At 38.5% G+C, this 24,847-nt stretch overlaps 1 protein-coding gene across 2 annotated transcripts in view; it reads right to left on the bottom strand.

Moving 5' to 3' along the window:
* llgl2 (LLGL scribble cell polarity complex component 2) overlaps nucleotides 1-20,811 on the bottom strand; it is a 58,354-nt gene extending 37,543 nt beyond the window's left edge. For both annotated transcript variants that reach the window (XM_028475438.1, XM_028475439.1), the window contains exons 1-3: nucleotides 20,531-20,811; nucleotides 2,720-2,839; nucleotides 164-261 (exon numbers count right to left, since the gene is read on the bottom strand). In XM_028475438.1, the coding sequence (XP_028331239.1) occupies nucleotides 164-261; nucleotides 2,720-2,794 (173 nt within the window). In that variant the 5' untranslated portion in view covers nucleotides 2,795-2,839; nucleotides 20,531-20,811. The remainder of the gene's footprint in view (nucleotides 1-163; nucleotides 262-2,719; nucleotides 2,840-20,530) is intronic.
* Nucleotides 20,812-24,847: the final 4,036 nt, after the last annotated feature.

Below are 24,847 nucleotides of genomic sequence, written 5' to 3'. Positions count from 1 at the left end.
ACGTACTGACAGTCAGTGACAGACTGAGGCCACAGTGTGGGAAAAGAAAATTAGAACCAGTAGAGGCTTTAGCCGCGTCACGGCAAATGAATACGACAGCTTCCTCCAGTTCAAACATGACGATATTTAGTAGATAATCCCTGAATCTCAGAGTAAAGGATACAGTTTGATGGCCCCAGAGCGAGTGCCGATGGCTAGCAGCTGCAGAGAGGGACTGTAACCCAGAGCGCTCGGCTGGTGAGGAAAGCCATGCTCCACAGTCTGAGGAGAACACAAGAGAAAGTTGTTTCACTTACAAAACACTGAAAGCATGCTTATAATTTACAAAATCACAAACATGAATTAATCCCATATCAGTCACTTTGTCATTGTGCATCAAGACCGTTACCGTGAATAGATTTATCTGTGTGAAACTGTAATAGATTACAACACCATCTAGTAACTATAAAGAGGACTTAGCAGAAGACAAATAGTGTTTATTACAACATCTCAACACATTTGATTTGCTAACACTTCAGTTAGCAAAGGAACATGCACTGCAGCTTCTTGACTGTCATTTTCAAAAGCTCAATCATAGCCATGAAAGAAGGCAACTTTTATCACAGTGAGGGCCACAGAAATGTGAGGGTCATTTTATCAACATTCATGTCATGTGTACTTTTATGCTATTTCTGTAGTTGTTCAATGTATTTTTGGAGTCATTTTGTTGTTTTTTTCAGAAGCACTAAGATCTATTCAAGACCATTAGAGAGTAGAAATGAGCGGCCTTTCCAGTGTACTAGTGTAACAGAGGTCTGCGAGTGTGCCACACTTAGTAACAAAAATGTGGCACAGGGAATGATAGGTACATCCATCACTTATCTATCATATAGTACCGTACAATGGTGCAATTACGTTCAAAGTCAAACCTTATTAATTCATTCAGCACAAAGAAGCATCATTTACATAGCGCAAAAACAATAAATGTCAAAAATAGCAACTTTTATGTAGTAACATTTATAATGTCTTCCCATCTGTCTTCATCCTTCTGTCCGTCTTAAAGCTGCAGTATGTAGAATCGAGAGACACCCGCACTCCCCTCCCTGTTTCAAAATCTACCGTCCCTTACCCGTATCATTGTCAACGCGCAAAACTGTGGAGCTCTTAGCTATTTTTTTCTCAATAGAGATGTTATATTGTGTTATTGGAGAGTTCTCTGGTGTTTTAGAGACTCTGACATGAATGTACGTATTACTCTGTAGTTATTGCTCTGAACAGCGGTTGCTCACCCCCCCCCCCCCCCCCCCCCCCCCCCCCCCCCCCACCCCTTTTGTTTGTCCTTTAGACTGTTGCTTCTTCCTTTTTCCGCTTGCTTTACCATGTAACTGCTGTGTTTGGCGACTTCTCCAGCTGGAATGTCATTACATTTTACCATTTAACCATTACACTTTACTACAAAGGACTTGACTGTGTATCTACTTTACTCAAGCAGCCAATAGCAACACCCCAAAACAGCTCATGGAGCACTTTGTAAAAAGATCTCGGATTGGCTGAAAGGTTGCGTCACGCCCATGGATTTGTAAAGGTCTTATACAAAGCCAAGAGAAGGTGCAGCAGAGCCGCCTTTTGGTTGTCACTGTGCTTTTTCTCCTTAGCGTGACTAACGAGTGCTGCTTCCCTCATGTTGCTGACAACAATTTTAGACTTACACTACCAATCAAAGCTTTTAGAACACCCAGTCCAATGAATAGCTTGAAAAGGTACAAAGGTAAGTACTGAACAACCAGAAGTAAAAAAAAGGTTGTACATTTTAGAATTATACAAATAGGCCTTTTTCAGGGTACATGAAGTGGGTTAACAATTTAAAGCTGTTCTGCAGCAGTGAAGGTTGAATCAGCCTTGAAAGCTGGTGCTATAATTCCTACAGGTGTTCCAACTGTTCTTGGTTCCTTACAACCCATTCTGTCTGTACTTTACATCCATGTTCTCTCATCTCTTTTCATATTTGCAGCTGAATTGCATTGAATGCACATTTTCCAGGCATTTCTAAAAGTCTGATATCCCATTCCGACCACTGATGCTCCTAGGCTCATCTCAGAAGCGCGCAAACTAACTTACTTGGACAGTGAATTTGTGAGATCATGTTTTAAACATTAAAATAAAATAGGCTATATTTCCAAATCTAGTCTAAAACTGTTAAATTATTCCATGACTTTTCAAAACTGGAAAATTGTTTTTCAAATCTTATAACTTTTCCAGGAATTTCATGACCATTGAGACCCTGTTTTTTCAATATTTTTCGCTCATTTTAAGTGTTTTTGTTGTTATTTTGTGTGATTTTAGAGTAATTCAAAGTATTTTGTTGTCATTTTGTGTATTTTTTTGGAGTTTTGTTTATTTTTGGAGTAATTTTGCGCATTTACTTTGAGGGCAGTACAAAATTAGACCGAGGGACGCATGTGGGCCCCGGACCGTCAGTTTCCCACGACTGATTTAGAGACGCAAAGTGACAAGCCAGCCAACATGTGCTGAATCAAACAGAAATTTCAAAGAAAAGTGAGCAATACATGCAGATTAATCCAGTCCTGTGTAATGACTTCAGGTTCGTCGACTCTTGTTTATTTAGTTAGAGTCAGATCCCAGTTTTCTATTCTACCAGCATCCTTTGTTACAGCTGTACAGCAGCATGAACAATCATGTAATAGTAAACATGTTAAGCAGCATGCTGAGGTCATCTCACCTTGTTAAACTGGTAGAGCTCCTGTTTAAGTCGATCCCTCTGCGTCTCATGGCCATGTCGCCTGAACCTCTTCATTCTTTCTTAGCACTTGGGTGGAGCCTGAAGGCCCACTGAGGCACCCTGGGTGGAAAACACACACACACACACACACACACACACACACACACACACACACACACACACACACACACACACACACACACACACACACACACACACACACACACACACACACACACACACACACACACACACACACACACACACACACACACACACACACACACACACACACACACACACACACACACACACACACACACACACAGTGAGCCAATGAATGAAGTCTACAGGTCACATTTTTTTTCTTTAAGTCAACATACAATCTCACCTGACTAACGTCATATCAAAAGCTAGTCTATTATTATAGATCTGTGTTTTGGGACCACAATTTGGAGCCAAGGCTGTTAAGTTATAGGGATAGACTGATATGGATTTTTTAGGGCTGATGCAAATACCTATTTTTTTTTCCATGAGCTTTAGCCAATGACTGATACGGACTGCCAATTTTTTGAGTCAATATTTGGAGCCGTTACTACTTTTGCTCCGTCAATCATAAAAATGACATAATATAAGAACAAATGGTACGAGACTCAATTTAAAAAGGAACATTTATTGAAATTAACAAAGGTGAGGTAGAACGACAACAAGTAAAATATATTTAACAAATATAAAAAACAGATGATGTAGAACAAGAACATTAAAAAATATTTCTGCTCTCTGTAAATAATGCAAATCAGCAAACACAGCAGCCCGCAAAAATCGGCCGATGTATTGGTCTTTTACTATAAAATTCTGAGTGGATAGTCAAATTGTATCATTGTTTTGTATTCAAGTGTCATTCCAACAAAACAGTCTGACAAAGTGATAAGAAAAAGCTTTGTTTCAGGCTCAGCTTTGGGTCAGAAACAGAAGTTTTAGACATGCTTGCTTAGGGCCAACAATTTTTCGTTTCTAAATTTCCTCAATTCTGTTTCAGGGTTTATACATATACATGTCACTTTACACTTTTCCGTATCGTGTCAGTTTCATCATCTTTCTCTATTAAGACAACTTTCCTGAACACGTACCAAACATGCTAAATAGGTTTAATCGAGTCAATTACTGTTATTTTACATTTTATATGCTTCAAATGATTCATGAAAGCTGGAGGGTTACACTGAAATCATTAAAGATGTGCACTAGCCACATTGTTACACCCTCAGACTCCTATTCTAGGGGAAAAATGATCCATGGAATCTATGATATGGTCCAGAAATATTATTGTGAAACCTTTAAAGACCACCAACTAGCAAATCACCATGTTTTGCATGAAACCATGCACAGCCGTGTGATTGGAGAAGCTTCTGCTGTGACGCGTCACCAGGCAAACTGAGATCCTCACCAGTTCAGCTAATACACCAACAGCTAAACCAGATTTTGCACCAAAACCTTTTCAGATTTGAATGCAGTCATAATAATGTGAAGCGCTTGTTCATCACAACACACTAAAAACACACTGCATTCATTTTCAAGCCAAGGATATCATGATCACTACTCTACAGAACAGGATTAGGACCAATTTTGATGGAGAAAATAATTTTGGGCAAATCAAGAATAAAGTCAAAATGTCAAGATTAAAGTTGAAATTTCGAAAATAAAGTTGAAATATTATGTCAAGAGATTGAAGTCGAAAAGAGGAGATTAAAGTGAAAATGAACTCAAAATACTATGATGTGATAAAAGCCAAAGGTCTGCTAATGAAATCAAATTTATGGAACCATATGACTACAAACAGCAGAACGTCAACAAAATGCTGTATATTGATGAATGCGTTAAAGTATACTTCAAAGTTGAGTTTAATAACAAATAAATGATCTCTCTTTCAGCTCATAAACACAGTAGTGGTGGGGAAAAAAATTGATTCCCATAAATTCTATTCATCCACAATTCTAAATCGATCCAAAAATCAATTTTCAAATTTATATTCAAACAATACAAGTAGAAACACGAAACCAAAACAACAAACAAAAAACAGACAAAGTACAGAACGAAAGCAGTTATACAATTCTTGTCGTCACAGGGTTGAGACTGTTGGTCTAAGCTTTTATTTCAGCAATTTTATTTATGCAAGTTATGTCTTGTACAGTAAGTAAGTTTTTATTTGTCTCGCATGAATAAATGTTACATTTTGTTTGAAGTTTGTCTTTGTGTGATTACATCATTGGAATCAGATTATGTAAAATATTATTATACAAACTGTATCTTTTTGATACCATAATTTGCCTCAACACACTATGCATTGAATCAATTTTTGAATTCAGAATGGATTTTGAATGGAATTGTGACCCTCAGAATCAAATCGTGAGACACCCAAAGATTCACATCCTTAAAACACAGCATTGTAATATCTTTAAGGACTTTGAAGAGATTTTGCCAAAAAAATAATGTATTCAGAAGAAAAAACCAGTCAAGTTTGGAAAAGGTGGAACATTCAGTCTGTGGCTATTGAGGAGCTACGGAAACACGTTAGGGCCAGTTAGGGGTGAGTATTGGCAAGGATGTTGCAATACAATACGTATCACAGCACTTGGGTCGCGATACGATATTATCGCGATATATCACAATATTTTACCCAGTTAAAATCAAAATTAAACTAGAGATGGAAAATGAAGTTGCTGTATATGTTCATCAGAAGATATTGATCATTCAGAGGACAAACTGAGTCAAAACTATTTGCTTCAAAACATCCTATTTATTATTAGTGTTTTTGCACATTTTCAATGAAAAAAAGAAAATGCAGTGTTACACACTGCTATCATAAAATAAAGAGCAACAAGTTTGTTTTCACTGAAACTACTAAACAGATTACATAAAAATAAAATGTCTGCATACATAAATATTGCAGGCATTACACACTGCCAACATTAAATCAAGTGCATTAAGTAACCATAGCAACACATTGAAAGCATTGTAACCACTGAAATATTGCACAAATACACAAAAATAGATTTGAAAAAAATATATATATATTTTTTTTTTTTTTTTTTTTTTTTAAATTGTTTTAAAATTGGTACCCATAAAATCGTGATATCGTGAAATCGATGTTTTTCCACACCCCTAGTTTGGATGGAAACTTGTCCTATATGGTGAATATATATGACTTTAATAGCAAACATAAATATCAGTTTATTTTTCAAAAATTTTAACTTTAATCTTTTCAACTTTAATCTCAACATTATATTTCAACTTTAAATCTTTAAATTTCAACTTCCCGTGTGATGGAGCTAGTTTTGTTTATTTAGCCAGTGCAGTCGCGAGGTGAAGGGGGAGTCAGATTAAAGAGCGGACAGCGAGGTGAGGCGCTCCCTTAGACTCTCTCTTTAATACTGGACATGTCTGTCCTTTTCAGCGGGATGTTGGACACAAGTGCGTGTGTGTGTGTGCGCCCCACCTCCGCTATCTTCACAGTCACAAGAGTACATCTATAGGTACCAAAACATGATATTGTTCAATTTTACATAAATCAGTACCAGGTGGTAAAAAAATAATAATTCTATACACATCCCTCCTCATATGTGATCGGCTTTTTAAACTCAGCCCTAAAAGACATGGACTTTTTTTTTTTAAAAAAAAGAAAAGTGGATTAACAAAGGCATAAACATGCAGATATTTACACGGACTGCGGCAAGTGGAACAGGTTTCATCGGGGCTTCACGAATGATGCGCGGATCATTATAAAGTTTATTTATCACTCCTCCTTCCTAGTGGAGGTAGAACAGCTATAGCATTAACCGCTGGCTTCGACTGACCAAACTACGGACTTCTGCTCTCTGTCTCATCTGCTCCACGGAGCAAAGTTAAACCGTGTGTTATTGTGGAGCTGCTGCTTCAAAACTACAATCAAGATAAATGTGAAAACAGTTCACGTGGCCTTCTATGTTGTAGCCGAAAATAAAAGGTTTGTTGTGTTTTTCCCGATAGACGTAATACACATAAACCCCCTGTCCTGTCCGAGCCTTCCCAAATCCCAGATTAAAAGCGCAATAAACCTGTTTTTCATGTTAAGCAGAACACTAATTCCAAATTATTTAATTCGTATTACCTAATTCTGAATTAAAGAACATCCAGTGACCGCGGCCACTGAGCTGTGTAGTATTCAGAGGAGCATAGATCGCCTCTGCGTCTGTGGGATATCTTCTACGCCACAGCTCTGCCTCCACTGTAGGGAGGCTGTTGACAGGAAGAATTTTACAGGAGGATGCTGCCACTTTTACACTCAAGTCACACATATGGGTGGGGCTTTACTCAGAGTGCACAAACAGAAGGCAGAGGAAAGGTCAGTTAGGGCACAGTAATGACACGCACGCGCACACACGCACACACACATATATATGAAAAGACAGGAGGAGTGATACAATAAAAGGAAAAAGCTACATCCTGTCTGCATTCATCCTTATTGCACCAATCAAATGACACTGGGGGAGTGTTTAAAAATGGCTGCAACAGTAACTCACCACCACTAAGCTCCGTCACATGCAGTGAACAGTTCAGTCACCACGCTGAGACTGGCCTAAAAACTGCAGTCACACAACGTTTGACAGATCTGTGATGAAGGACCGCCATGACTCAGTTCTCCGTCTGAAGCTCATCATGAACTTCCTTTTTAATGCAGACATAGTCCTGTTATTCCTTGTGTATAAGCACCTTGTTCTGACTCAGACATGACACACAGAAAAGTCAGACTTGGTCAACATGAATGCACATTATCTTCACATTGCCTCACAGTCATTTTTTCTATTTGAATTCAGATAATCAAACAAAGTAGATAATTCATCTAAGCAGGGAACTCAACCTCACCTAAACGTGGATGAGGATGTGAAGCTCAGGAACTCTGGAACTCAGATATTTGTGAATGACTGATATTCACCAGAGCAGATCATCTTTTTACTTTCTGTTAACAAAGTGCAAAGTGTCACAGTCTAGAGCTGTGTTTGAAATGGCACACTTCGTACCATACACTACAAAACTTAATGAAAACATACTGTCAACTATATACTATTAGTATGATTAGTATGGTGACCATTCTCATTGAAGTATACTTCCAAGATTCCCAGGATGCATTTGGAACCTACAACGACAAAAACCTGAAGCACACTGGGGCTAAATACTGTATCTCTGTTAATTCTCCACCACTGAAAGTTCTGAAAGCATTTTAAGCAAGAAAGTGACCAAGTAGAATATCAACATGTGCTTATTTGATCCATAAAACTCACAAAAACATTTTGATGCCAACAGGCAGCTATGGGCCAATTATTATTATTATAATTGTTTTTAAAGCATTTTTTCAAGAGACTGTCACCCAAGAACCAATGTGACTAATCATTAGTCATGTGAACAGTCTATGTACATAGCTCAAAGCTGATCCAATTACAAGGAGCTGAGACTGTTTACTGAAGGCCCAACATGTTCCAGACCCACCACACAAACTGATGTCTTTCCAATTTTGAGGGGCTGGTGTGTCCACCAGATAGGATGTATTTTAGTTTCCTATGTGGTGTAATTTTTGAGATATTAGAAGCTAAAAATGGAAGAAAAATAAGGAAACACAAAAATCGACACATACCTCCCCTGTCTACATTGTCCATATCTCAAAAGGCATTGATCCGTTCAAACCTGAAATTTACAGTGCGCATATTGAATATTCATGGTACAATTGGTAAAATGTGTTTGGACAGAAGTGGGGCAGAAATTCTGGGTGCATTCTGGAGGCCTCACTCGAGTTTAGATATCTCATTTATTTGCAACTAGGACACCTTCCAGCCTCACAGATTAATTCAAGAGAAAAAATAAATAAGTTTACACCAGGTTCACCTATTGGTTCAAGTTCCATAACCAAAATATGCACTAGTATGAACTAATCAGATTAGCTGTTTAAGTGGTTTAAAAGAAAAAAAAGTAAATTGCAGCACCTTAAAAACTAGTAGAAAATGTTTGGTGGTTGAATTATTAGCCAATGAAAATGTATCTTCCATTCTTTAACACATACTCACACAGGAATGTTGTTTTTCACCAATCAACTGAAGCTAAAACTCATTGGTATGAGTAAAGCACAGATTTAATAGTTAGGTACGGCTAAATGAGCAAATAACTCATCGCATCATGAACCACATTTTTAGTTGCGTTGACAATTTAAATTTGCAGAAAGATTTTTAAATATCGTAGTATAATCCTTGTCCCGCAAAAAAAGTCATTTTGAGAAACCTTATGATTCTCATATTTAAAAATAAGTTGAACTCTATTATTGAGACGCGTTATTAGAGTTAAACAAGATTATGAAGAATGCAGGTAAAGGCTATGTTTTTATATTATAATGCATTGATCACTCACCATGGTAATAATACTTAGAAATCATTAGACATGAGCTGAAACATCTTCAGGAGGTTGTGTGTGTGTGTGTGTGTGTGTGTGTGTGTGTGTGTGTGTGTGTGTGCACATTAGCCACTGGAGTAGAAAGAGCTACTCTGAGCCATGAGCACGGCTAGCTAACAATAGCATGGTGGGAGGTCTGCTTCACAAACACCGTCGTTCCTCAGGGCTACCAGAGGAATCTGCTGATGAGAAGCTAGAGCGCACATGGTCAGCCGCAGAGAACCCTCAGAGCTCTGGACCATCAACTTAAACAGCCGTGAGCACATTTTAGGTGTGTCAGCTGAGGAGTTAACGTTGGTTTCACACACCCATAAACACACCAAAAACCTCACATTTAACACCTGCATTAAATCAACGTTCAATCTTCTTATTCAGACAAAACAAAGCTAATGTCTGAGAAATTTCATTTTTTTTTTGCTAATTTCATGTACAGCAATTTCGTATCTGAAAACTATTAAAATAATGTAATCTGAGTGTAGCATGTTAATACTGAATATATATGAGTGACTAAATGACAGAAGCATTTACAGAAACAGAACATACACACAACAGATCAATCAGATGATTCTGAACAGATTATACATTCCATAAACACTAGAACATTATCTCAATATTTACTGATTAATTTGAATTTGTAACCTTGCTGTACTGGGTATTGGGGTGCTTTTTTCCCCTTTACATTAGGCATAATAAATGCGATATTGGTTTCACGAGATTGATGAAATATTTTAAAATGGAAAAAAGACCAAATAGTTTTTTAAATTATATTTATTAAATTCAAATGTATTTGCCTCAGACTGAATCCACAGAAACTAGAAGCACACAGCATGTGTGTAGTCGTCATTATCATGTCCCTTCAGGGATGTCTTGTCATGTCCCAACCAATTGACAGGACATTACTAATGCATTATTGTGCAAGCAATGTGTGATGTCATCATCATCATCATCAATGTCCCACAGAACTAGAATAAATGAACAAAAAACTATTTTCATAGGAACACAACACTTTATCCACCAAAAGTTTCTGATTGTTGCCTTAATTACAAACAGTTTTTGTGTGGCCATAATCCTAACACACACACATTTAAAATCAGATTGTCTAGATTGAGCTGTAAAGATTTACTTTAGACCAAAATGATGAGACTAGAAAGACAGTGATTAGTGAACTGAAGTTAAATCGATATTGTTCCATTTTGGATGCTTTTGAACACTGGTTCACAGGTTTGATGTACTGCCTCGTACCCTCTGAGGTAGGGCTGGAAGACATATCAACGACAAGAACACCTAGAACATTGATACATTGTATTTTGAAGCTGATTTTGCGTTAAATGACCCGTCGCTGCTTTTGCTAGTTCTGTCCTGCATCACCTCTCACAATTTGAGAAATAACCAGACAATGACCATAGATGGAAGAGTTTGATCAACTGTGCTGACTGTAGTCAGAGGCACAGGTGGGGGGGTTCACTTTTCTCCTTGTAGAGACAACTTGGGTGAATATAATACATTTTATCTCTACTGTAACATAAACCTACTGTGTTGGAGCCTCACAAGCAGATATCAGTATCATCGCTGGCGTTTACAAACAGAGGCTTCTCTCTTCCTCTCCCTGAGGTAATGTGGCCCCTCCTCTCTTTAAGGGACCATGCACTTGAAAACAATGGCGCTTTTCTGAGTAAGAACTACACGCTGCAACCCAGACCTGCCCTGAAACAACCCACATATAAGCTCGGATTTACCACTTCAACGATTCTTCAGTTTACCTTTTCCAATTAAGTTTACCTTTTCCGTTTTGTTTTCGTTTCATTGCCTTTCCTTAATCAGACATTATTACAGGTTCTTAAACTTCCCTAAATTGTGCCAAATATGCTTAAAACACTTAGTGTTAACTATTGTTACTTCATATAATTGTGTTTGTGTTGAAATCGCGCAATGCTAAAGTTGCTACAAATTAGGCCACCCTTTTTACGGTGAAAAAAAAATTACATATTAACACGTGATATTGTCCCAAAATGTTTGGGTGAGAGTTTAGTCCATGTCATATAGATATTTCCATTTCAGGAGGTGAACTCCGTCAGTGTGTCAGATTAGATCATATTTTGCACGAAAATTGACATTTCTGTCTCTCCAACCACCCGTTTCTGATGAAAAATCATGTACAAGTGAGGCTATATTCAACACCATAGTTTATTTAAAAACAATAATAACAATTTAAAATAATGATAACAATATTGCCATCATGTGATTTCACAAATGGTCCACGCACTTCAGTCTCAAACAATTCTGAAATGTTTAGCAATTGTTCCATGATCATCCAACAGACACACTGTACATTTTTAGGTTGAACGGATTAATTTTTTTTTAGAAATGGACAATTTAGTGATAAGACACAGGAAAGCCACAATGACCTCATGTTAAGGATTTTCAATATTCACAAGTGGTGAAATAACCCAAAGTTGGGTAAATGAAATAAACGTATTTTTTAAAAAAATGGTTTTATATCACAAGAAAGAGTCATTTTATACTATAAATAGATATTAGATGTTTTTCTTGCATTACCACATGCAGTTATGGGCCAATTAAAATAGTGTTAAATAAATACTTTATGTACATAGCAGCTCATAGCAGCTGGGAGCTGAGGCATATGCAAAGTTGATTACTGAAGCCCCAAACATGTTAAAGACCCAAACCCCGATTTTTTTCCCCCCCAATTTTAAGTGGCTGGCATATCCACCATATAGGATGTATAGCAGATGTTTTTGTATATCCTGAGAGAATAGATGTATAGCCTTATTACTATACTAAATTTCACTTTCCTGTGGTGTAGTTCCTGAGATATTAGAAGCTGAAAATGGAAGAAAAAAAAAGGATGAGCGAAAATTGACATCGCCCTTACTAAATTGTCCATATCTTAAAAAGTATCTGATCAAATTAAAATGTACAGTGTGCCTATTGAATTAGTAAGTAAGAATTGGTAAAACTTTTGACTGAAGGACAAAGATTGCAGCAGTAGCAGGTCAACAGTAACCAGATCTGATTGGACAATGTAGATCAGCACATGCCCAGAGAACAGCAAGAGCAGTAAATGAGTAACAGTGGTGACTCCTCAACCTGATGAAGTCACAAAATGTTTTCATGTTTGAGAGTCTTTATGTTCCCACTGCATATCCATTGGTTTCTGTCATTAGTGAGCATATTCCCTGGAATTGCCTTTTGTTTTCAGTGTGATCACATACCAGGAACATCAGAAGGGAGAGATGTGTGTAAAACATGCAGGAAGGTGGCTCAGCGAGCAGATCTGCCACGTGGCCTACGTCGTCTCAAAGCAACATTGCAGGGATTACAGCCTTAGAGTAAGAATGAGAGACGAGGAAATGCCTGGCATCCAAAACATTCCACTTGTCAGTTCTTACGTAACTGACAGCAAGGCCAGTACACGCTGCAAGAGAAGAAACAGAGCTGCAACGACAATCCAAAAGTGTGCTAGGTATGAACTTAAAGTGCAAACACCTGCTGGTCGTGTTTGTGGCACAAGAAGATCAACTTTTTACACAAAGGCAGAACCTGCCTGGCAGCCCCTTAAGGCCTCGGAGAACTGGCTTAGTGCTCTGCAACGTCCTGTGATCACACGTCAGCCTCACTCTCCAACAGGATAAGGAAGCTTATTAAACTGAGGCTCAGGGGCTGACATTTCACTGGGATCTGGACATCAGAGCTATTTTCAGCGGCACTAATGGAGACGAGTCGTGTGTGTGTGTGTGTGTGTGTGTGTGTGTGTGTGTGTGTGTGTAAGAGTTCAAACTCTAACTCGAGGGAATCATTGACCACTAAAACCAACATCACTATAACGCGACAATATTTTCTTCACTGTCCTCAACACAACACAAAGGGAATCATCTTGTCAGATCTTTGGGTGTGGCTGACAGGATATCACATCTCCCACCAACTTACTGTCTCCTTCCTGTAATCAGCTCCACAAAGAGGGGAGGTCAAGCTCAGTTTTTCTTCAGACCTTATTGGCTACGTTTACATGAGAGCTTTAATTCAGAATACAAATGAAATCCTCTTTAAACTGACACTTTATTTTTAATGTAAATGGCATTTCTGAATTAAACAAAGCCGAATTAAGTGGCTTGTTTAGTCCTATTTTATTAATTGCTCCATCTTGAAAACATTCATTCCACTTTATGTCGTGATGACGCGGTGGTGAGCACGTAATCCAGTTTGGCCGCCCGAAGCAAGCGTTGGACTTGAGCCAAGACTATTTAAAATAAGAGCTTTAAAAGACAGGGATATAATGAACAGAATGAATGGATGGAAGCATAAACATGCAGACATTCACAGACATATTACACACACATGGACATCGGAAAACGAATCGGGCTTCATCAGGAACGTGAATCCCTGCACGAAGACACAGAGCGTCAACAATGATGAATCAAAATGAAAATAGTTCTTATGTGGTCTTCTATGCCGTAGCCAAAAAGAAAAGGTTTGTTTTGTGGTTTTTTTCCAATGGACGTGAATACGGCCAATCACAGCCCTTCCCAACCCCCAGACCTAAAGCGGAATTGAATAAATGTGTTTCCATGGAAACCTCAATTCAAAAATTACTATTTTCATGAAAACATGAAGCAGAGCACTTTAATTTCAAATCATTTAATTTGGAATACATCATTCTGAATAAGAAAATATTATGCAACTGTGGCCAATATAAAGTAGTTGTTGAGTTCTGTAACTAAAGTAAATGACTGAATAGTGATGAAATAGGAGAAACATAATATGTACAGCTGGAATAGACGTTATCACACCAAGGAAAAGAAGAATAAATGAGTTCTCAGCACATTAACAGTAATAACCACAAGCTAAGAGACGCTCCTGGTTTATTACCATCATATGATGGAAAAGCATTTCAAGTTCCTCCACAATCCAATCACCAAAGTGCACAGCAGCTTCTTTTCCTGCCCGATAATGAGTAGGAGCCAAGCTAATGCTAATGCTAACCCTAAACTCAGCTTTACAGCCTGGGGACTAAGTTCACACATGACGTTTCACAACCAAACTTTACCGGTTTACAGTTATAAACTGCATCAGTTTGGATTCCCCAAACCCTGGAATTCTTGTTTTTGGGCAGTTTCTCCCAAACAGAGGGAGGGGCAGTTTCAGGTGGACTTTAGCCTGCAGGTGGAGCACAGAACAAAGGCCTATTGTTACAGAAACCAGGAAGCAGGCGAAGTGAAAGAACAAGGACTACATGTCCTTCAGCAGTGCCCTTTCCACAACGTAGGACCAATCATGTCTCAGTAAATAATACTGGAGAATCCCAAATCCAGCTTTACCTGAATTTTAAACTGGAGCATTCTCAAACAAAACAAAGCAGCAGGTGCAAAGGTAAAACATTGATCTAGTGAGCGAGAGAACCAGCAAATCTTTGCTAGTTTTCTTGTGTATGAATCATAGAAACAGTTTGGCAGGAAACTAAACATAGTAGACCTGTGCCTCCTAACATCTGTGGGCTTAAGGCCCATTCCAATACATGTTAGTGGTTTATGCAACTTTGATTTCTATTATCCATAATAAAAATAACTCTTAAAACAAAAACAAAAAAACTTTCCAAGGAAATGCTAATGAATACAATAAATAAAGCGATGTGACCCTCACAAAGACATTTATTTATCATCAAATTGTGTGTAAACCTGCATGAACATAAATTTCAATCAACTATTAAATCAATAAATTAGGTTCTGACAGAAGACTGAGTATGTTTTCAGACCGATCAACAAAACAATAGCTATTCTTTTAATGAACATAATTCAGAAGAATATTTACACTGTTACAATTATTTCATTTTTATAGTTTCTGTTTCTTATTTAAAACTGCAGGTAAAGGGAAGCGTGGCGAACAGAGCAAAAATCAGAAAATAAGATTCAATTCATCCTTTCTCTTCCACCTCATCAGTGTATTCAAGACATTTGATCACCAAGCTAAATACTTACATTACACTTAATAGACTGCAGCAATTACTTTTTTAATGTGTTTTTATAAGCACATTTTTCTTATTTAAAACCATTTAACATAAATCGTGGTGTTTTTTAAAGTCCCGGAATGGATTAATGGGATTTGAATGAAGAAAAAATGATTTGACATATGAGTAATTTAAGAAATAAGTTCTGTCACAGAAAGAATTAAAGTAAAAAGTCCAGGTGGATGTGGGATTCTCAGTCATATGAGCACACTAACGCTCGCAGCCAATGTTTAAAAAATTGATGTGCTTTAGGTAAAGCTGCCGGGGAAGATGAATAATAACATTTATTATTTCATCCAATGTTTGTTCTCATTCATTACTAATGCCAATGTCACCCTAAAAACTCTGCAAAAATTACAATTCTGATGTTTTCATGATTGAAAGTTGCAAACAAAACAAAGGCGCAGAATGGTATTTTAGCCAACACAAAAACACTTGAATTCAGCTGAAATCGGAGTGACCGATTATCACTGAGAAGGCGATAAACAATGTTGAACAAAAACAGCGTAAAGCTAATCGTTGTCCTCGTCTAGCAAAGAAACAAGAAATCACAGTAAGAATCAAGTAAAAACACTTCTTAAAGAAACTTTTCCACTTTGATCCAATCCAATGCACAAAACTTTTGCAAAGTTCAAGTCAAATTAGGTTTAAAAAAAAAAAAAAAAAAACATTGCTTATGATGGAGTCAATAACAAATATGCACATGGCATGTTCAACCTTTGAGTGCTAATTCTCCTGTTTTTCAGAAGAAATACTTTGGATTTATTTATCTTTGTCTTTATCTGTGTTATAAAGCAGCTTTAGAACACTAAATAAACTGCTCCAGTCTGATCAGGACATTTCTATCATAAATATTGTGAGAGAAAATTAGGTTTGTGTCAAAACAGAAACAGGAATTTCAGTTACTTTAGGAATGTAAACAAGTTTGCCTTCCGAGAAACTCTTCGGTTTCAGTGCCAGTCTTTCTGTGTGTGAGGTGTTTGCAGGTTCTCTCTGAGCATGTGTGGGTGTTCTCATTGTCGTCAGGTGACTAGACTGCAGTTAGTGATGCTTTAACAACATAATGGACTGGACATGTCCTGGAAGAGGGAGATTAACTGGTACACCACCAAAAAAACATAATTTATCCATCTACAATCAATAAATGAAATAATTAATTATCAAAAACAAAAATGTTTAATTTGGAATTATAAGAAAATTTTTTGGCTACAATTCTGTTCCAGTTTTCCAGATTTGTTAATCTGCCAATATACTTATTTACTTTCCCCTTCAAATCTTTACGAATGAATTCCTTTATGATTTTAAATCCACGTCATTGTAAACAGGTTCTGTACAGCAATAGACCATTTTATTTCTGTTTATTGAAGTCTGGATTCAATTACAAACCGATATTTGATTATTAATGATTAACGATTCGATTTTCCACTATTGCTGATAATAATTGATCTTCCATTTACCATCAGCTGCTGAATATATAGTATAGTGCAACTGAAATATCCAAATTAGGAGGACTTGCTTCATTTGTGTTACAATTTGGAAAATGTAAATTTCTTATCCCTTGGTCAGTCTGTTGTGTTGAAATGACTCTTTGGGCCTGTACTACATAGCTAGATATAAATAAACACGTTCACCAAAGCGAGCTGATTTTAGACAGCATAATGTAACAGAGGTGGAGATTACAGCATCAGACCAATCACAATCACGAACAAACTGTGTATAGCAATTTACGTCACAATTCAGGAATAACTATTTAAAAATGTGAGGAATTTAAATCCATAATTCAGACCAAAAATGACATTGACGATGCAGAAAAAGCAGGAAGAAAAGAGCACAGGCACACTGTTAATACGTAAAAGTGTAATATCCAAAAATAATCCATGGGATGATAAACGGACAGCGTCAGATCAGTTAAATTTATTACATCACAGTCATGTTTCTATTCAGGTCGTCATCCTTAATTTATCACACACACTGGGATGAGAGCACATTGTTTCACTGTAGTATGTTCCTGCTGATGCTGACAGCGTTACTATAGTGTACGAATGAATGAGATGATCCATTCATACATACAGAGTGTCATGGCTTCTCTGGCAATCTTCCATCGTCATGGTAGATTGCCAGAGTTACCCCAATATACAAGAGTGGTGACAAAACAAAACCAGAGAACTATCGTCCAATTAGTATATTACCCATTATTTCAAAAATTGCATAGAAATGGGTTGCTGCACAACTAACTGAATACTGAAATAATAGTCAGACCTCGCTTCATCCAATGCAGTTTGGGTTTAGGAGGCATCACTCCACAGAGACAGCCACTTGTTATTTTCTGGAAAATGTAAAACATCTACTAGACCAGGGTGGTTATGTGGGTGCTGTGTTCCTTGACCTGAACCGAGCAATTGACACAAATAATCATAAGTTTTCATTTGCTAAATTAACCCATTTTAATTGTTCTCCCAGAGTCCTCTGCTGGATAAATTAATATCTGTCAGGCATAAAACAAGCAGTACAAATGGATAATTCACAACCTATCTTTCTTGCATGCACAGCTGGTGTCCCACAAGGCTCAGTACTTGGACCAATTTTATTCAGTCTATATATCAATAATCTACCTGATGTGTGTAAAGCTGTAAAGGTACAGTTATATGCTGATGAAAAACAAAAATGTGAAGCCACTACAGTTCTTTCTGGTGCCATGGTGCCACTATCTCACTGGCTCCAAGACTCTTGTCTGCATCCCAACACTAAAAAAAACAGTCAGTATGTTTTTCTCTCCGCAGCCAGCAGATGGTGAACAACCATCTGTGCTAGTCAATGGTGAGAAATTAAATATTGTAGAACAATTTAAATACCTTGGGGTCGTCTTTGATTCCAGCTTGAATTTCAAGCAGCATGTTAAGAAAATTGAGCATATCTAAGTTTAAGTTCAATCTGTCCAATTTCAAACATATTAGATCTTTTCTCAGCACAGAATCATCAAAGGTCTATATGCATGCCATGATATTCAGCCACATAAACTACTCTTATACTACTTGGTCTCATACCTCAGAGACTGTCCTGAAGCCATTAAAGTCCCTCTTCAGGAGAACACTAAAAGTTCTAGACAAAAAGCCTTTACAGTATCATTACTGTAACATCTTTAGAAAGTACAACATTCTGGAATTTGACAGTTATCAGGTATTCATGCATGCTTGCCTCATCTTTAAAGTTTTAAATAAATTTGCTCCCCCTCCCTTGATGGATTTTATAAGTTAAAAAAAAGCAGTGGAGTAAACACCAGAGCATTGACCAGAGGGGACTGCAACGTACAAAGGCACAGGACTAAATTTGTCCAAATGGTGGTTCTATCAGTGAATAGAATAGAATAGCCATTTATTATCATTACATAACATGTAATGAGATAGAGCTCCCCATAAAAATACAAACATAAGAATAAACAATGTATATACAATATAAATAGATTTTTTTTTTAAAAGTTCACATACACTCATATCAGTATTAACATAATACTGTGCCAGCGTATTGCATAGAAACTATTGCACATTGCCCAGTATATTGCACCAGTCAGATAATATTGCATAACAGTGTATGGTATTGTAGATTTAGTGCATATGAGAGTTCAGAGTGGTTATGCCTTTCAGAAAGAAAGGCAGTGGCACACAGTCATGGAACAGGCTACCAGCCCATGTCAGAAACTGTGATACCTATTCAGCATTTAAAACTACGCTAATACAATGGCTGAAAACTAGCCAGACATGCACTCACAGTTAGATTATTCACTTTTTTTCTTGGGCCTCAAAGTCTCAATCTTAACCTATATGTAACTTGTCTATGGTCTACTAGTAATGTCCTGTGATTTATGTATTCTTTGTATCGTGTCTTGTTGAATGTCTACTGTACTAACCTGCCTTAGGACAAAGGATGAAAATTAGTCATTGTGCTAACTCCGGCATATTTACATTGTTGCTCTATGCTGACATGTTGATAAATATGCATTGTCCTAATTCAAATAAATAAATCAGCTGACTGTAGATCAGTCCATCAGATGTAAATCTATATCTTACCTAAAGGATGTCATCGTGAACAAAAGGATTAATTTATCCATTAGTAATTATTCTTTCATAAACCCTGATGTCAGATCTGCACCAACCAGGATCATCTGACTATGGGCAGCTCATTACAGGTCAGCCTAAGTTACCATGGTGATTTAGCCAGGTAAGACGTTAACCAGCATTTTAGTACACCAGCACTGAATAAATCCAGCTAGTTAGCATGATAATGGGAAATCCAGCTTCGTAGTACAGGTCCCTAAATTACTTTGAATGCCAAACAATGTTATGAACTAATAAAAATCCCAATTATTGATTGATTTATTAATTTTTTTTTACAATAAATTGATATAGTATTATTTCTAAACACCAAATACTTCAAGTATCTTTGACAGTTGGAGTCTGGTAATAAGGCAACTTAATCACTGAATTAAGAATTAGAGTAAACAAACAGTCACACTGTGTTTATGTTCCTGCCAGCCTGGTCCACCACCAATTAGGGGCGTGTCTATAGGAAAGAGGCCAGAGGGAGAGGGACAGGACAAACCCTGCAGTGCTGCACTTTAATGGAATCAGCAGTTTGAAAATGAGGCAAAACATTTATTTAGAGCATGTGCAACTAGTTATTGATGAGTCTCCTGCTAAAACAGCAGTCATCACACAGAGAGAGAGAGAGAGAGAGAGAGAGAGAGAGAGAGAGAGAGAGCTCAGACACACCTTTACACGGCGCCGCTTCCGGGAGAAGCTCCAGCCCTTACACTGACATGATGAACCACAGACACCTTAGTCTGTTGATCAACGCTTGTTTTCTACCACCAAAGCCTTCATTCACTCACTTAGTTACTGAGGCATTAAACCTGCCGTCTTAAAAACGCGTTTCAGAAGTCTAAAGAACTTTATCAGAATGCCCGGAAAACTCCGCTAGAAACCAACTGTTGCAAACCCTGTGTATATTAGCCACCGTGCATGAACCTTACTACTATCACAGCGTACTTTTTAAACATCACAGCTGCCACGTCTGACTTGTGTTCATCAAAGGTGGAATAGATTTACGCAGAGAATAATGCGGATAATCCCCAGAAGTGGCTCGTAATGCTTACTGAGTTCTCAGCGTTGGCTCCTGGTCCCAGACAGACATTAGCTGCTAGCTGGTGAACCACTGAAGGACTGCTGCCACTAAACACAGCCAGTCCGTAACCACGGGATTGATAACCGGTGTCTGTGATGATCACTAGCCGCTGGTCTGAGCAGGCCCACCTACGAACCCACCTGGAGCAAACGGCCGTGGCTCCTCCGACCTCCGTCAGTGTAGCGCCGCTGAAGACTCTCCACCTCCGGTCAGTAACGCTGAAGCACTCCGGGTGCTCGGTAACTTTAGAAACGGAAGTCCAGCTCAAACGCAGTACTCCCACAGCTCTTTCTAATCAGGGCTACTTCCAAAGGAGCTCCACACGTGAGGGCCGGAGAGGAACTCCTGCACTCTGACACTTCTTCCCCGTCCGCCGCTCAGCAGCAGCCAGCCTGCTTCCTGCTAAGGATCCACTCCACGGCTAACCCCGCCCTGTGCTGCGTTCAAGTTCCCTCGGTCAATCCAAGGATCCAAGACTTCCCCATAGTTCTCAGTACGCATGTGCGGCCAGTTTCTTCCCCTTGTAACAAACGTACAAGCAAAATGAATTAAAAATAATAACACAAAAATAATATTTTAACTTTGTGATTTGAGAAATTTTGATTTGAACATATCCTGGTACAATATAATGTACCATAATTTTTTTTCTACATTCCTTTGCACACGGGAGTAAATTGATAAGAAAATGTATGGTTGGTTTGTGGCGTGAACTAGTTAAGTGTGTAAGAAAAAAATTAATTCGACAATATCTCACAATATTTAGACGAGCAAATATCGATTAAAAAAATGTCCAAATTGCTTTTTTTCAATATGTTTAAAAATAAATAAATAAATAAATAAAATTATAATTGCGCTAACATGTGCATAGCACGTGAACGCCCAGTCACTAGGTGTCAGTGAACCACATAAAACCTTGTTAAACTACCAAACTCCTCCATGCATTTTAGTTTGGAACTTTTTCATAAAACATACTGGGCACTTTACTTGATAGATGTACGTGGTTATTAAAAAAAAAAAAAAACGTTTGAAGAACTCAACAGAATCAGAATATGATGTAGAAGCAAAAGTTTAACTTTTTTGAAAAAAAAATAATTTCAGTTTGATAAACATACCATTTGTTTGTTTTTTTGTTTTTGTTTTTTAAATATTGGCACTTGAATTACAATTAGTTACCATTTACTTGTTCTCATAACATACATAATATTTTGTACTTATGGATATTGCAATAAATAGTATCAGGATATATTGGGAATATACAAGTTAGCTAGCTGATAGATAGATAGATAGATAGATAGATAGATAGATAGATAGATAGATAGATAGATAGATAGATAGATAGATAGATAGATAGATAGATAATTCTCATAGAGCGTTTTCTGTTCATCCACTCAGACTTGTATTTTAGTGCTTTGTTCAACAGTCTAATGGCTGAGGAGAGAAAAAAGTTCCTCTAACGCTCCCTGTGACAGCGGAGCTGCAGCAGCTGCTGAAGTAGGATCTCCTCTCTCCCAGACAAAGGTGGTGGAGGCGATGGTCGTGGTCACCCATGATGTTAACAGTTTGTTCACTCCTCCTCTCAACATCAGTTTCCAGGGCTTGTGGTTTGTAGCTTATATTGGAGCTGACATTTTTTGAACTGTTTGTTGGAGTCTCCTGCTCCAATGCATTGACCACATTAGACTGGTAGAACATCTTCAACATCTTGCTGCACACATAAATGGTCTGAATCGTAGAAAATTGAATGATCTGATTCTGATGAGGTAGAGTCACCCCCTTTTTATATACAGTGTTGATGTTGGACTTCCAGTCCAGCCTGTTGTTGATGGAGACATCCAGATATTTGTAACCCTCCACCATGCCCACATCCCCCCTCAGGACACACAGTGGCCGTGGAGCATGTTAGAACATGTTAGGTTATTTGATGACTGAAGATCTTTCACAAACACATGAACTTGGATACCATGACCATGAGGGCACAGCCATCCTCTCGCCGAGTAGAGGACGTTCTCTATTTCCTCACACTCTTCCAGGTGAACAGGTTGTTGCCATATGTCACTTACCCACAACTTTTTGGCAAGCTGACATCCATGGTCCCACTGGGTCTGCTGTCATTGTGCCTCCTGCAGAGGTGACTGAACGGCTTCCACCTGGACGCAAAGCGGCACTGTTACCGACAGCTCAGGGTGTTACGACAGTAACTTGGAGAGACAGGGATTTCCTGTTGAGAGGCATTTCATTGGGCATGGCCCCAGGCCGCCGCAAGACCGTCACCATTATTGCCAGCCTCTCAGGGTGGGGTGCCATCTGGCAGCACAGGACAGTTCAAGGACGATGGTCTGTGCAGGACGGCACCGATCACATCAATGTGCTGTAACTGTGAGCAGTGCACCTGGCTTTCGAGCACTTTTTGCCGTACCTGAGGGGAAGATACTGCGGTTGGACAACACCTCAACTGTCTTCCATATAAACCACCAAGGGACTGTTGCAAGTCTCCCATCATCTTTGCAGGTGGGCCGCCCCCCACCCAGAGGTGGTGCGCATGATTTGAGGTGTTTTCGGCAAAGCAGGAGTCAATCTCTTTACCCTGTAGGAATCAACCCACTGTCCCCTTTGGTTTTCCCTAAGGGAAACCACCAGTCTTCTAGGCCAAGATGCGCTGGCGCACCCTTGACCAAAAGGCTTCCTTTACATTATGTTACTCAGAATCCTCGTGTGAAATTTTGTGGGGGATAATTTGGGAGGGGCCTGATGGCTGTTCCCTGCCAGTGGTGGGTGGGTCCCCGTCTCTAGTTCTGGGTGCACTTTGCCGGGGGGTGTTGGCTCTGTCCAAACCTTGCCATTGAGGGTTTGAGTGGGGTCAGTTTTCCAAAATGGGCCGTGCTCAGGTCCCGGGGCGTGGGGCTGTTGGCTGGTGGTGGGGGTGCCTGAAGGGTTTGTTTTCTATGGTCGTTCGCGGGGGGTTGTTTGGAGTGACGGTGCTCGGGAGTGGGGCCTTGAAACCTGGGGTGGGGGTTGTGATCCTTCCGGGCTGGCACTGTCGGTTGGCTAGTAGAGTGGTAGCGGCAACAGTGTAGGTGATATACGTACTAATAGCAATAATAGTTAATTAATAATTTTCCATTTATCATGTATTACCCCATCTCATTTGACTATTAATAACTACTGGGACAAAAATTGACAGACTTCACTTTAAGAAAATCTGTATGCATGAACACACACACACACACACACACAAGTTGGCTCTGGTAGTGAAATACAGTAGTGTGTGTCTGTACATGTGTTGGATCTGTCCTGAGTGTACACACCTTACACCTATTGTAACCTTGAGATAGGCATCAGCCAACCTCCACAACACTGATGTGAGGTATAGAAAATAGATAAATGGATGTTGGGTTTGGCTTATGTAAATACCATATCATGTCTTCTGATAGCAAACATCTTTGGGACCCCACCCATCTAGTGGAAAACCATCATTTTAAACACTTTCTTGAGACTTTGGAACCAATTTTGAAAGGAACCTGTACATAGAAATCCAGCCTAGTTTTAGTGAAGCAATTTAGGACAATGTTTTTCAGAAGTTGGAGAAAAAAATAAAAATATGTGACATGTCAATGTTGTGTTATATACTGTATATATATGTGGTCTTGGTCTTGTCTCTGGCTCTATGTCTAAATGTCTCGGCATTCTTTGTCCCTAATTTTTCAGCTTTAGCAGATCTGTCCACATTGTAGTGCCTGCCACTGAGTTGACCTTTAGTGGTTTGGTGAGATCCATCTTGTTGATTCTCCAAACACTTTATCTCAGGTGTATCACTTCAGGTGCACAGTCAGAGCTGCCTCTTTGCTTGTTAGTTTCAACTGTGACATTGACTGTTTGATGTATTTTTCCGGCCAGGCCTCCTTCATTTAACTTTTTGTTGTTCTGACAGCTGGTCAACTTGTTGTCTTCGTCTTGGTAATTCTGTCTTCTTTGTTGATTTTTTTGTTTTGAGTTTCACACCCCTTGTGTAAAGTGAAGGGTGAGGAGTGAATGTTTGTGTCAGTGTGTTAGCCTTGTAATGAAGTGCTAAAACCATAAGACTGAGATCAAAACTAGATGAATGATCGATGTGACTTTTAGAAACATGTAGGCATTTGAAACATCTATTCAAGTCTTGTCATTTCTGGCTTCAACATTCACACACTGCTTTATCCTTCACAGTAGCCTGCAACAAAGAGCAAAGCTGTGGCAGTAACAGCTGGTGCTGATGTGTATCACTCACCACTCGCGTTCTTGGTTTGGGAACTAAGGATCAAAGAATATTTATTGCCATTGTTTTAACACCATATGATAAATACTAGTGACTAGTTCTTGAAGCTTTGTTTGGTGTAATCTCTTTTTATTATGAATAATTATTGTATGAAGAAATCAGTCACTGATGAAATTATTCAATTGTGAAAAAGGTAAATTGCACCTGA

Source organism: Gouania willdenowi, chromosome 19 (assembly GCF_900634775.1).
Source record: "Gouania willdenowi chromosome 19, fGouWil2.1, whole genome shotgun sequence".
Taxonomy (NCBI): Eukaryota; Metazoa; Chordata; class Actinopteri; order Blenniiformes; family Gobiesocidae; genus Gouania; species Gouania willdenowi.
This window is presented reverse-complemented; position numbering and strand designations above follow the sequence as displayed.